This window comes from Temnothorax americanus, unplaced genomic scaffold, assembly GCF_048541705.1.
Source record: "Temnothorax americanus isolate GAGA-0224 unplaced genomic scaffold, ASM4854170v1 Scaffold142, whole genome shotgun sequence".
NCBI lineage: Eukaryota > Metazoa > Arthropoda > Insecta > Hymenoptera > Formicidae > Temnothorax > Temnothorax americanus.
The window spans coordinates 178,452-191,710 of NW_027509278.1; the positions used below are offsets into that span (position 1 = coordinate 178,452).

General features: G+C 32.3%; 1 protein-coding gene across 2 annotated transcripts in view; it reads left to right on the plus strand.

Annotated features, from left to right (window-relative positions):
* Positions 1-12,919, plus strand: part of Superdeath (Suppressor of ER stress-induced death) — a 49,497-nt gene extending 36,578 nt beyond the window's left edge. For both annotated transcript variants that reach the window (XM_077401436.1, XM_077401435.1), the window contains exons 2-15: positions 2,926-3,295; positions 4,575-4,873; positions 5,426-5,584; positions 6,062-6,361; positions 7,245-7,428; positions 7,706-7,862; positions 7,943-8,024; positions 8,199-8,382; positions 8,639-8,846; positions 9,140-9,417; positions 9,564-9,763; positions 10,822-11,133; positions 11,394-11,475; positions 11,692-12,919. In XM_077401436.1, the coding sequence (XP_077257562.1) occupies positions 2,939-3,295; positions 4,575-4,873; positions 5,426-5,584; positions 6,062-6,361; positions 7,245-7,428; positions 7,706-7,862; positions 7,943-8,024; positions 8,199-8,382; positions 8,639-8,846; positions 9,140-9,417; positions 9,564-9,763; positions 10,822-11,133; positions 11,394-11,475; positions 11,692-11,841 (2,952 nt within the window). In that variant the 5' untranslated portion in view covers positions 2,926-2,938 and the 3' untranslated portion in view covers positions 11,842-12,919. The remainder of the gene's footprint in view (positions 1-2,925; positions 3,296-4,574; positions 4,874-5,425; positions 5,585-6,061; positions 6,362-7,244; positions 7,429-7,705; positions 7,863-7,942; positions 8,025-8,198; positions 8,383-8,638; positions 8,847-9,139; positions 9,418-9,563; positions 9,764-10,821; positions 11,134-11,393; positions 11,476-11,691) is intronic.
* The last annotated feature ends 340 nt before the right edge of the window (positions 12,920-13,259 follow it).

Below are 13,259 nucleotides of genomic sequence, written 5' to 3' on the forward strand. Positions count from 1 at the left end.
GCATGTCCAAAATCGACATAAGACGTTTTATGTTCCCCCTGTCTAGGAAGTTAATGCTTTCTGATATCGATTTATCTATTGTCATTTTCATCATTTTCATCAAGTTATTTTCATTAAAATATTATTCCATCTTATAAGAAAAAGACATGCCGTTCAGCGAGTGCAGGAATTAAACAATATATTAGATTTATTCCAATTGATTACCAATTTCTGTCTATTCCTTAATGGCAGGAACAGGTGTTTCTTGAATATGAATATATAAATGCGTATTATTCTTTAAAATAACTTAGATAACCTTGAATAACCTTGAGTAAAATTATATCGGTAAAACGTAACGGAGGATGCGTACAGAAAAACAATAAAGGAGTCGTCCTCTTATGTAAGAGTCTTTTATAATACGCGGCAATAATGGGACTCAAAGTCTATCCAGGAAATCTGCAATCTTTTCTGTCCTAGGAGCATAAACGCGGTAGATAAATCTCGTCATTAGCAACACGATGCGTCGGCATGATGCTCGACGACGCGACGGATAGGTATACGTCGAAGAAAACTGCGATGCCATCGCAGACTTCTCAAACGTGCTTTACGTTTCTTTTACGACGTGAAATCGGCACGGTTGATTGCTTTGCGAGCGTTTGCAAACGTGGAAACACAGTTGGAACGTGGAATAAATAATTCATCAGTGAAATGGAAAATGCCTGCAAATTGAAAACGCGTGGCTAAACAGTGTGTTTGATTTGTGATATTAAGTGTTTGCTAAGTTCAGTGCAGCGTTTCTTCATTTAAATACAAGGCAGCTAGAGCGCATAAGAATTTAGTTCATCTTGCGTAATTACGGCAAAAGTAGACACGTCATTTAGTATGTATTGTTTAAATAATCGAATGATTTATGCAGTGTTGTATTTGAGTTGCATAATTATTTTATATAGATTTAAGAGATGTGTTACAATATTCTTTTATGTATACGTCTAAAGCAATAAATAACTAATACAATGCTGTATAAATCATTATTTATTAGAATATTTTTATTGTAATACAGAAATAATAATATATACTTACGTAATAAATTTAGAAATATTTTTTATCATTATTGTTAATTGTTGTATTTTTTAACATTTAACATATAATCAAAATATTAGTATAAGTATATCAACGTGTAAATCTTTTATTTCTGTAAATATAAATTACAATTCTTTTTTGACAAGATACGTGTCTTTTATTTAGTATTAACAATACTTAATATTAAGGTATAATCAAACGTTTTTATAAGAAAATTGTTTACCAATTTCACTTTATCTATGCGATGTTATGCTGGTTCGCATAACAACTATCTGTAATTCAAATTACATTGTTGTCACGGTCAGTGTACGTAGGATTGTGTTGTAATTGTGGTGCAAGAACCTTATATCAATTCAGGCACGCCATTCGTTTTATTGGTCGATATCTAGTAAATCTGTTCACTTTTCGCATTTTCACCTCGTGAAAAGATACGTAATAGGCCCCCTTGACACGCTCACTCGAACCGTTTGGAACGTGAAATTACTTTCAATGATCAGTTGCCTTCACCCGGTTTACGCGGGACAAAAAGTTTTCTCGATATAAATCTTAATAAAATTATTATATTTATTTTAATGCGTTCGACTGATAATTTTGTCAATTAAAAGTCAAATATATAATATCATGATTTAAACGATTCAAACGATATGCTTGTATAAAACGTCCAGTTAAAGTGTTAAATGGTTTCATTACTGATTTTACTTTCCTTGTATTTATTCTATATATTTTTAAATAAATACGTGACAAATAGACAATGTTTTTTTTAAATGTAAAACGGATATTTGTATTTGATAAAGAAATTACATATTTTTTTGTATTATATATATATATATATATATATATATATATATATATATATAATATTAGAAAAATGTTAAATAAATAATTGAGTAACATTTTATGTAAACGTCTTTTGTAGATAGTTAAAATGTATTAAAGATTTTAAAGAAATGGGTAAAAAAAGTAAAGTTAAAGTTAAAAAGTTTAAATGAGTATATCCTCTTTCGTGTTGTTAGATAAGAAAGTATCGCTGGGGATATATATCGTTTCAACAACAATTATACGATGTATCGTTATCTTTGCAAATTTTTCGACTTTTGCTTGTTATTTTGCATGCTGATTTTACTGTAAAAGATACTAAATATCTACATTTAAATGTTTTCTTTTTCTTTATCATTCTTTCTTTCTCTTCATGTCTAGTTGTCGACGTAAGCAATAATAGATCTGTTCATATATAGATTTAAAGCGACTGAATTTTCCTGTTACCATCACCTTTGCAGACTTCTATATTTATATCTGTACACATACAAACTATTCACATCAGGTAAAGCGCGTGCGACCTTCTATAATATAATAGCAGTTATATTTGTAATTTCTACATAAGAAATAAAGGCTAATCATCAATTTTACATTACATATTTTATATTTTGCGGAAACTTCACAATCTTTTTAATATTAACAATTTTAATAACAGAATTTTAATAATAGAAACTTTGACTATTTTAAAGACAATTGTTCCTTAAATTTCGAAAAAAAAAGATTATAGACCTTTCTACTTTAAGTGTCGCAACAAAAAAATAACATCGCAAAATAAGATTACAAAAGTAAATAGATTTTAAAAAGTTGCAGTGAGAATTGCATGGTGATATAATTGCATTATAAGATATATTAAATTTACTAATGCATGCAATTATATATTTATAAATAAAAAAGTGCGAGATAGCATAAGAATCAAATAGATCGATGACGTGAGTCTAGTTAAAGAAAAATAATGTTAATTTATTTATAAACTATGCTAAGCAACAATTAGCATAAATTAAAGGAGCGGTAAAACTGAAAAGTGCGCATGTGTGTTTTTTTTCTTGCCAGGCTCACGCATGATATGACTCAGTCTCGTGAGGCTCTGGCGATGATGGATGCGCATACAACCACGTTCGGACGTAAAAGAGGCTGCACGATTTCCCGATGCGGCGCCTTCCTTCTGGGCGCATTTTTTCTAATTAGTTTGGTCGTCACCGGTTTATTGGTGTACCATTTCGCACCTTGCCTCGAGGAGAAACAAGTTCAGACGTGCACGAGCTCTGATGGCGATTCGCTCTTGCAGACCGGGAGAAGTTTCCCGACGATGCCAACGAAGAAGAAATTAGATGTCAGATTACCAAAGGCTGTCGTGCCTGATTTGTACGAATTATGGCTGACACCCTTCATATGGGAGGGCAATTTCACTTTTCATGGCGAGGTAATAATGCTTTATAACACATATTTTTTAATAATAATGATATATTAATTTATTGATATATTTTAATTAATATATATATATATATATATATATATATATATACAATGATACATTGTAATAAATAAAAAGTTTTCTGTTTACAAATGAATTTTGGCACATTTTAAACGAATTGTATGCGCTGATTAATTATATGTTGCGTGTTTTGCTGTTCTATCAGATCTTATCAAAATATAATTTTTTAGAATTTGTAGAGTAATATTTTCATTCTATAGAGAGAGATGATTTCATTATAACTTATTATTTCGTTATTTAGATGTTTATTTCGAAAAATATACTTTAACTATAACTATAATTAACTATAATTAATTTAATATTTTACGTTTGCTGATTGACTGTCGTACTTAAGCACTCACCGAAATATTTTGTCCTTTTTTTGACATTGTAAGATATTTTTCTTCACTACTTCAAATTATTGCCACACAAACCGGTTTGACTACTTTATGAACATCTACTTTCTAGTGAGAATTGAAAGCGTAATGTTCTTATATGTACTTAATTCTCAATTCTATACGTAAGCTATTACTGCCGTCACGAAGAGAGACGCGCCTATACTCCGTCCAACGACTGATTATGGTTGATCAAACATAAATAACGATAGGGCACAGAGCCGCAACAAGGTGTCGCGTTAAATTATTTTTATTTTTAATAATGTGTTGAAAAATATCTATTAAAAATAAAAATAATTTAACGCGAACACCTCGTTGCGGCTCTGTGCTTCATCGTTATTTATGTTTGATTAATCATGATCTCTCGTTGGACGGAGTATATAGCGATTGATGCAACCGTTCACTTTCATATGTTAGACTCATGGGGACTATAGGCTTAGGCAAATCACGTGTGTCCCGATCTCAACTCTCTGTCAAGTTTCGTTTTTTATTCTTTTACTTTTTTACCAGCTGTTTGTTCTAGCTCGCAATGATTTTTCGAATTGCGTTTGGAGGAGAAAATATAAATGTGTATAGGATTTCTCTTTAGACCTCGTGGATTAAAGAGAATTCTATTCGGTTATATTAAAAAAATTTTCAGTTTTGTGTGTAGAATTCCATATATACAATTTTGAAATATCTTTGAGCACTATAATGAGATAATTAAAAATTTCACATATAATTAAAATTACGGTATTCAAGTTTTATGGTATTTGATGAAATTCAACGTCGAATTATTAATTCCTTTTATAAACGCTGCCTTATAAAAACAGAAATATTTTCAATTTGTTTAGGTCAAAATTTTGGTAAACGTGACAAAAGATACGAACAATGTTACGTTGCACGTTGTCGACATGAAGATCGACGAGGGCTTTACAAGTATCAGGGAGTTGTTGGTTAAGAGCAACAAGACTAAGGTAATCGAGATCGTGGAGCAGAGAAACGACACCGACAGGCAATTTCACGTGATTAGAACATCGAACACGTTGAAGAAAGGCAAGCAATACGTCGTGCATCTCAAGTTCATTGGCCATCTGAACGACTATCTGCAGGGTTTCTACAGGAGCTCATATACGGTCGGCAATCAGACGAGGTAAACGATGTCGCAACGAAACTTTGTGGCCGGTGTGAATTCAGATTTGTTCCTTCGTGCTTCATTTGTTTTAAGATTAAATATACCATTTAATCTTAGTGTATTCTGATATAAAGCTGTTTTATTGATTGTTCAATCAATTGCTCAATTGTCCATCTAAAGTCTAAAACCTGAAACTTCAACCTACGGAACATCTAATTAGACAAAAAAGCATAGCTCTCTGTATTGTAACATAAAAACATTTGAAACGTCAAAAGACAAATTTAAATTCATTTCTTGAAGAGAAAGAAAGAGAAAAGTTGTTATTATATATATATATTGTATATTATATATATATATATTGTATATATTATATATAATATATATAAAATTTTATTTCGTTATCTTATATTCGGGCTTATCACCGCAAAGTGTTTTGATTGGCGAATAGAGCGTGATTATTCTTTGAATAGTCTTGTTGCGGTCGCGTGCTTGGCTTACGTACAAATTCAAACCCTTGTTTCCTCCTGTCGACTGTTTGCTAAAGGTACCTATCGGGCTTCTGCATTATAGATGGATTGCCACGACTCAGTTTCAACCGACGGATGCGCGCCGTGCTTTCCCATGTTTCGACGAACCGGCTTTGAAAGCCAAATTCCAAATCAACATAGCACGTCCCAGGAACATGACGTCTATCTCGAATATGCCCAGAAAAGGGGAACCGATGCCAGTGTGAGTAATTGTAAATTGTATGTCATACTTTCACGTTGGCGCCGTTGCGTCGTTTCGTATATCTGGTTCGTATCTTCTGGAGTAATTTCCGGGATTACAAAATCTATTTTGTGATTCAACTGAATGGATTTCTCTTTACAATTTAGATTTTTGTTTAGCGCAAAGTATCTAAAACGTAAAATTTGACGTAATTAAAATAATAATCATCCAAATACTGCACTAAAAAAGCTAATGTATATCCCATTGTGGCGATTTGGCATTGACAAAGTCCATTTAAAAAATATTGTTTCTACTGTTTAAATAAAAAAGAGTTGATAAAAATAATAATAACGTAATAATATAAAATAATTTATAACGTATTTAACGTGCAATATTTCTCTTAAAATATTGACTTTTAGAAAAAATCATTTAAATAAGTGTTGTAGAGTTTTCAGGAGTTTGAAGGAGCATTCTTTTTTTTTATTTTGTTATAATCAGGCCCGGTTTAGACACATACGTGTGGGATCATTATGAACGTTCGGTACCGATGTCTACGTATTTGGTGGCCTTCATAGTTTCCGATTTTGATGTACGGAAATCAGAAGATGGTAACTTTAGAGTTTGGGCGCGCCACGATGCCATTAATCAATCACAATATAGCTTGAATATTGGGCCGAAAGTACTCAGATACTACGAGGACTATTTCAAAATCAAATTCCCTTTACCAAAAATGGATATGGTCGCGTTACCTGACTTCTCCGCCGGTGCCATGGAAAATTGGGGATTGATAACATATAGGTAAGGATATCATGTGCGCATTGACGATTAATAATTATATTTACTTCAATATTACATGAAATAAGAAAACATTATCAATCATATTGCAATATCGTAAATAAACGGAAGTTTCATATCACGTTGAGACTGTTATGTGTTGCATTCTGTTAGTGAGCAATGGAAGCTGTTGAACGCTGTTTTGGACGATCTTTTGTTTTACTTCAGTCAGAACTGTGTTTATAAAAATATGTATATATATAAGGGTGCAAAATTAGGAATATTTTTTTTATGTCAAAAAATGCTACTTTTTTGTTTTTCTTTAGGAAAGATAGTTAAAGTAAACTTCGAACACATTCATGTCATGGAGATCATATTATGATAATCCTAGAATAAAATGATACAGTTTAGTTATATTCTTATAGGAGTTTTCAGTCAAAATTTTGGATTTTAAAAATGGGGTGCGATATTAGGCAGAGTTTTTCTATACTATTTTGTTGGTTGTGTATAAACATGTCTGTTTAACACTGAAATGGTTATCTTGATTATTTCTATTTTTTACTTTAACATTATTTAATAAAATTACACAGTGACGGATTTCTTTTCAAGTAGGCTTTTTATAATATAGGAACTATTAATCAATATTTGCGATTAATCTAAACATTAAAGCAATTTTATTAAATCTATCTATTTTGCTATTTGTTGATTTGACTTAAGCTTGGAAAAGCACATCTCGTTTATATGTATATACAAGAGTATTATTTAAAACATGGTACTTAAAATGTCAGAAAATTCTTTGAAACAGTTTATACCGGTATTGTTATAATTTACGTTACGTAAAGCTAAAAACACACATTAATAATTTTATAGATATGGAAATAACCAATTAGTTATTTTGTCGATTTAGAGAGACAGCAATGTTGTATCAGGAAGGTATATCGACCAGTGGTAGCAAGCAGCGGGTAGCCGTCGTGGTATCTCATGAGCTTGCGCATCAATGGTTTGGAAACTTGGTCACTCCAAGTTGGTGGACGGATCTTTGGTTGAATGAGGGTTTTGCTAGTTATATAGAATATATTGGCATGGATGCGGTAAGCCGTTTAACTAATACAGAGTTACATATCGCACGTATTGTCAAAATTGCTATTATCCTAGTAAATACAATGTCTCAAATCGGGATATATGATGTCTTAATGACGTCTTTAAGACGTCATATGTTCCGATTTGGGACATGCGTGTTGTCTGCATGGAATAACCCTGGTGTTGACAAATCGGCAATTTAGGAAATTGATTTAGAAAATGTTAAATGTTTTGAATATATTTTATGTATCTATTATATTGTAATGTAAATATTCTTTAAACATGCAGGTGGAACCGACGTGGAAAGCGCTGGAACAATTCGTCGTTCACGATCTTCAAAATGTATTCAGTTTAGACGCTTTGGAATCTTCCCATCCTATATCCATTGAGGTCGGCCATCCGGATGAAATCGGTGAAATCTTTGACAAGATTTCTTATGGAAAAGGTACTTCGCGATTTATGTAAATTATGACAATCCTAAACAAATGTAATTTAATGTACTATATCCATATTGAAATTGCTCAGGTGCTTCTATAATAAGAATGATGGACCATTTCCTCACGACAGACGTTTTCAAGAAAGGTCTAACTAATTATTTGAATGGAAAGTGAGTAAAAGTTATTTAATATCCTAAACTTGCACTTATTTCTATGTAAAGCGATTTAAAATTAATAATAATAAACCTTAACATTTTTTCGTAATTATAAATATAAATGAAATGTTTTAAACAAATTTTTATATAATGCAAAAATAATTGATGGTATTTCTGCATATTCATCAGAGCCTATCAAAGTGCGGAGCAAAATGATTTGTGGCACGCTTTGACTAAACAAGCTCACAAAGATAAGGTACTTGACCCAAGCGTAACCGTTAAAGAAATAATGGATACTTGGACCCTGCAAACCGGCTTTCCTGTAGTTACTGTTTCACGTAACTACAACAATAATAGTATTACGCTGACACAGGTATGCCGACAGTCATAAATTAAATAATAATTGAATAAAGTATGTCGCTTATTAAATAACAATAAGTAGAAGCCAGCATGTCTGGATTCACATACAGTTCCACTTAATATTTTTTCTATTACGCAGATATTATTTCGTCACAAAAAAATATAAAGTATATAATATTACATTATAGCGAATAATAAATAGACTAACGCGAATTATTTATGCTTTAAGTAATTTATAATTGCATTTATATACTTATCGTCTTTCGTAGGAACGTTTCCTGCTTCGTAATAGCGGCACGACGATCACATCTGAGTCGGAACCATTATGGTGGGTACCTATCACTTATACGAGCGAGAAGCAATTAAACTTCAATAGCACTCGACCTACGAAATGGATGAAAGCGGAACGCTCGGTCATCCTTAACGATTTGGATGTAAGCCCGTCTCAGTGGGTACTTTTTAACGTGCAAGAAACTGGTAATTATATTCTGATAAAAATATTTATAAAAAAGAACTATATTTCTCTGAGATAAAAATAAAAAATACTTTCATAATGCGTAATTTATTATTTATCTCTATAGTTTCTTTCGAGAACATTAATTATTAAATAATTTTGATTAACTTTATTAATGTTTCTGTAAACTTTTTCTAGATCTATTATAGAAATATATTAAATAAATGTTTTAGAAGGTGATTTATTTGTTATATTTTAATATATTATGAGAATATAAATACAACGTTAAATGATATAAATTGTGTTTCCGTAACAGGGTACTATAGAGTGAACTATGATAGAGCAAACTGGCAAATGATAATCAAACAATTAAATGAGCAAAATTTCAAAGATATCTCGACGATTAATCGAGCGCAATTGATCGACGACGCTCTTAACTTGGCTAAAGCTGGAAAGCTCGACTATACTATCGCTTTTGATGTCACGTCTTACTTGGCCCACGAAATCGAGTATTTGCCTTGGAAAGCAGCTTTCAATGCTATGGATTATCTCAACGATATGTTAATCAAGACCCAAGGTTACGACAAATTCAGAGTACGTATAAATACCGCTGATAGATATTTGTAAGAAATATCAATAAGTACTTATACTTACAATTAAATGTTTAATATCAATGATATTAGCATGGAATATATAATAATACATGATTCTTTATTATTTTAATCTTTAATACTTTTTAGTTGTACATATTGAAACTGCTCGATAATGTATACAAGCAAGTCGGTTTCATTGACAAAGTGGGAGATCCTCAGCTGACAGTTTTCACCCGAATTGACGTTTTAAATTGGGCGTGCAACTTCGATCATGAGAATTGCGTTACGAACGCCGTGCAACAATTTAAGAATTGGCGTAACACTCCTAACCCAGACGTCAACAATCCGTAAGTGGGAATATTATATCATATATCATATATCATAGCAGGCAGAGCAGAGCAGAGATGCAGAGCAGAGCAGAGCAGATAGCAGAGCAGAGCAGAGAGCAAGCAGAGCAGAGCAGAGCAGGCAGAGCAGAGCAGAGAGTAGAGAGCAGAGCAGAGCAGAGAGCAAGTAGCGAGCAGAGCAGAGAGCGAGAGCATGAGCAGAGGCAGAGAGAGAGAGCAGGCAGGCAGAGCAGATAGAGAGGCAAGAAGCAGAGCAGAGAGCAGATAGGAGATGCAGGAGCATATGAGCCGAGAGCAGAGCAGGCAGAGAGCAGAGAGCAGAGCATAGCAGAGGAGAGCAGAGACAGAGCGCGTCAGAGAGCAGAGAGCCGCGCAGAGAGAGAGCAGAGAGAGAGCAGATGCAGAGAGCAGAGAGCAGAGAGCAGAGCAGAGCAGAGAGCAGAGGTCAGAGAGCAGTAGAGCAGGCAGAGAGGCAGAGAAGCAGAGAGCAGAGAGCATAGAGCAGAGATCAGAGAGGCAGGAGAGAGAGAGCAGAGAGGCAGAGAGCAGGAGAGCAGAGAGAGAGCAGAGAGCAAGGCATAGAGCAGAGAGCAGAGAGCAGAGCAGAGAGAAGATAGCAGAGAGAAGAGAGCAGAGATCATATATCATAGAGAGATATCAATAGATATCATATATCATATATCATATCATATATCATATCATATATCATATCATATATCATATCATATATCATATCATATATCATATCATATATCATATCATATATCATATCATATATCATATCATATCATATCATATAATATCATATCATATCATATCATATCATATCATATCATATCATATCATATCATATCATTTAAGATGAGATTATTATTCATTGATACACTGTTGCGTTCTTTGATGAATAGGATGACCGCAGTGATCAGGTCGCATGATTCATGTTGCCGGCGTTAGACATATTAATTGCTGTGTTCTAAATTCTTTGTTACTTTTAAAGAATAATTAATAAAATTGTTTACTTGTAATTTCTTAACTGATAAAAAAAAATTGCGTTCTAGAATTTCGCCGAATTTGAAGAGCGTGGTTTACTGCACGGCCATTCGAGTGGGTGGACAAAGCGAATGGAAATTTGCTTGGCAGCGATACCGAGGAACCAACGTAGGATCGGAGAAGGATCTGCTCTTGCAGGCATTAGCCTGCACAAGAGAGATATGGTTGTTAAATCGATTTTTAGATTGGGCCATTACGGAAAATTCGGGAATCAGGAAGCAAGATGCCACCCGAGTTTTCGGATCGGTCGCCAACAATATTGTCGGACAACAACTCACGTTTGATTACTTTAGAAATAAATGGGCGCATCTCAGGGAATAGTAAGCTGTCAATCCTTTATATTCTTATATTCTTATATTCTTATATTCTTATGTTTGTATATCTTATATTCGTATGCTTCTATCATGGAAAGCTTTCCTTAGGAAACATCATTAATTATAGAAACATTAATTAATCTTGTGTAGTTAGGAAGCAGATCGCAGATTTTTATTATCATAATTTTAATTACTATGGATCTTTGTTGTAGAATTATATTTTACTGTGAAAATTTGATATAACATAAACCTTTTATTATTTCCAGTTTTGGAACGTCGCTATCAACTGTCAATAACATCGTAAAGTCAGCAACAAGAGGAATGAGTACAAGATACGAATTGAAAGACGTAAGTTGAGAAGTAATAGTATGAATATATTTTTGAGATAATTTAAAACAAACTTAAAAATAAAACATTTAATAGAAAACATTACGCAAATGTTAAGTTCTTCTTGGCAAATTCGATAAATAAATAAAAATATGTAATCAATTTCCACAAAAATCTCGTTATACTCTTTCAAAAGATAATTCTGCAACATATTTACTTTTTATGTTACTTTTTTAGCTGGTAGAGTTTGCAAAGGAACATCTGGACGAACTTGGTACAGCAACGCGAACCATACAGCAAGCGGTGGAGCGTGCGGAATCCAACATACGATGGATTGACAACAATCATGCGACGATTCGCGATTGGTTACAGAGGAACACCGCGTAATTGTCGATACTGATAGAAAATTATTCGGCTCTCCTTGCGGTGAATCGCAAGTGCAACATACATAGTTGCTTGCAATTTTTGGGCCGAATTCATTATAGTGTCAAAGTAACGCGCGAAAATTGGTAAATGGGGCACGAGGAATGAAATTGCAAATAGTCTACTGTTGAATCGTACAAGACTATTATGTGTTTTTGTATGTATTTGTAAATATATGGCCCCCCAGCATTAATGCGATATTTATAATGCAGAGTGGAATGACGCTCACTGTATTTCATGTTCACATTCCTGATTATGCCGCTAGATTATGGAGATATATTTCAAATGAGAAAAGTGATAATATTATTAATCTCTTTACAATAGATTTCGCGAGTCACAATTGCTGCGCATATTACGCTGTCTGAAGAATTTTATCGTCAATCCATCGGATACCAAAGGGGCAAGAAAAAAGATTCGTGTTCAAAGTAACATTGAATATTATGAGTAGTAGCGGATTTGTTGCAACATTTTTTCAGTTCTAAGGTTCTACATTTTCTCCACTAAATATTGCTGGAAATAATTTTATAACAGTACCATTATTAGATAATTGTATATTAGGTCAAAATAATTAGTAAGTAATAATTGATACAAATACTCGTGTATAATATTAATCGCGTTTTCAGCAGCTATTATAAAACATTCAATTTAATACATGTTGAAAATAACTAAATATTTTTAATCGATCATCAATAAAGACAATAAAGAAATTTATATGTATAATATAGCAAATATATATATACATATGTTAAAATTTTTTTGCTGAAAAATCAAATATTTTCTATGTCATGAGTCAGTGTTTTATATGTACTTAGAATACTCAAAGAATCTTCTATTCTTAATACATAAATATCTACTATACGTATAACCAATTGCTAACTATTATGCGATAAGATTTAATTATTCATTAAAGATTTCCTGCTACTATGTAATAGTCTGTATTTTATAACAGCAGAAACCTGACAAATACAATACCGCTTTATTTTGAAAATATTGATATATGTCATATAGATATAAAATAAAATCTTATTAATTTTTTTACAAACTATGTCGTATATCTATTTCATTCTCTATTATAACGAAGAAACAAATATTTATTTTTTTAATATTAACTTGCGAACTTTGAAACTTTTCAAGTAAACTTTTTACCTAAGAAGGAAAAATGATCTTCTATATAATTACACCAGTGCATGCAGCTATAATAAAACCAGTTTGGCTATTTAGTTTTATTATTGTTAATACAAAGCAGTTTGTCAACGTTCGTATTATCGACCTAGCTACTTTATGGTAAGTATTTTGTATTATGTAAGTAAGTACTAATATATATATATATATATATATATATATATATATATATATAAATATAAAATAGCTTTAATATAACC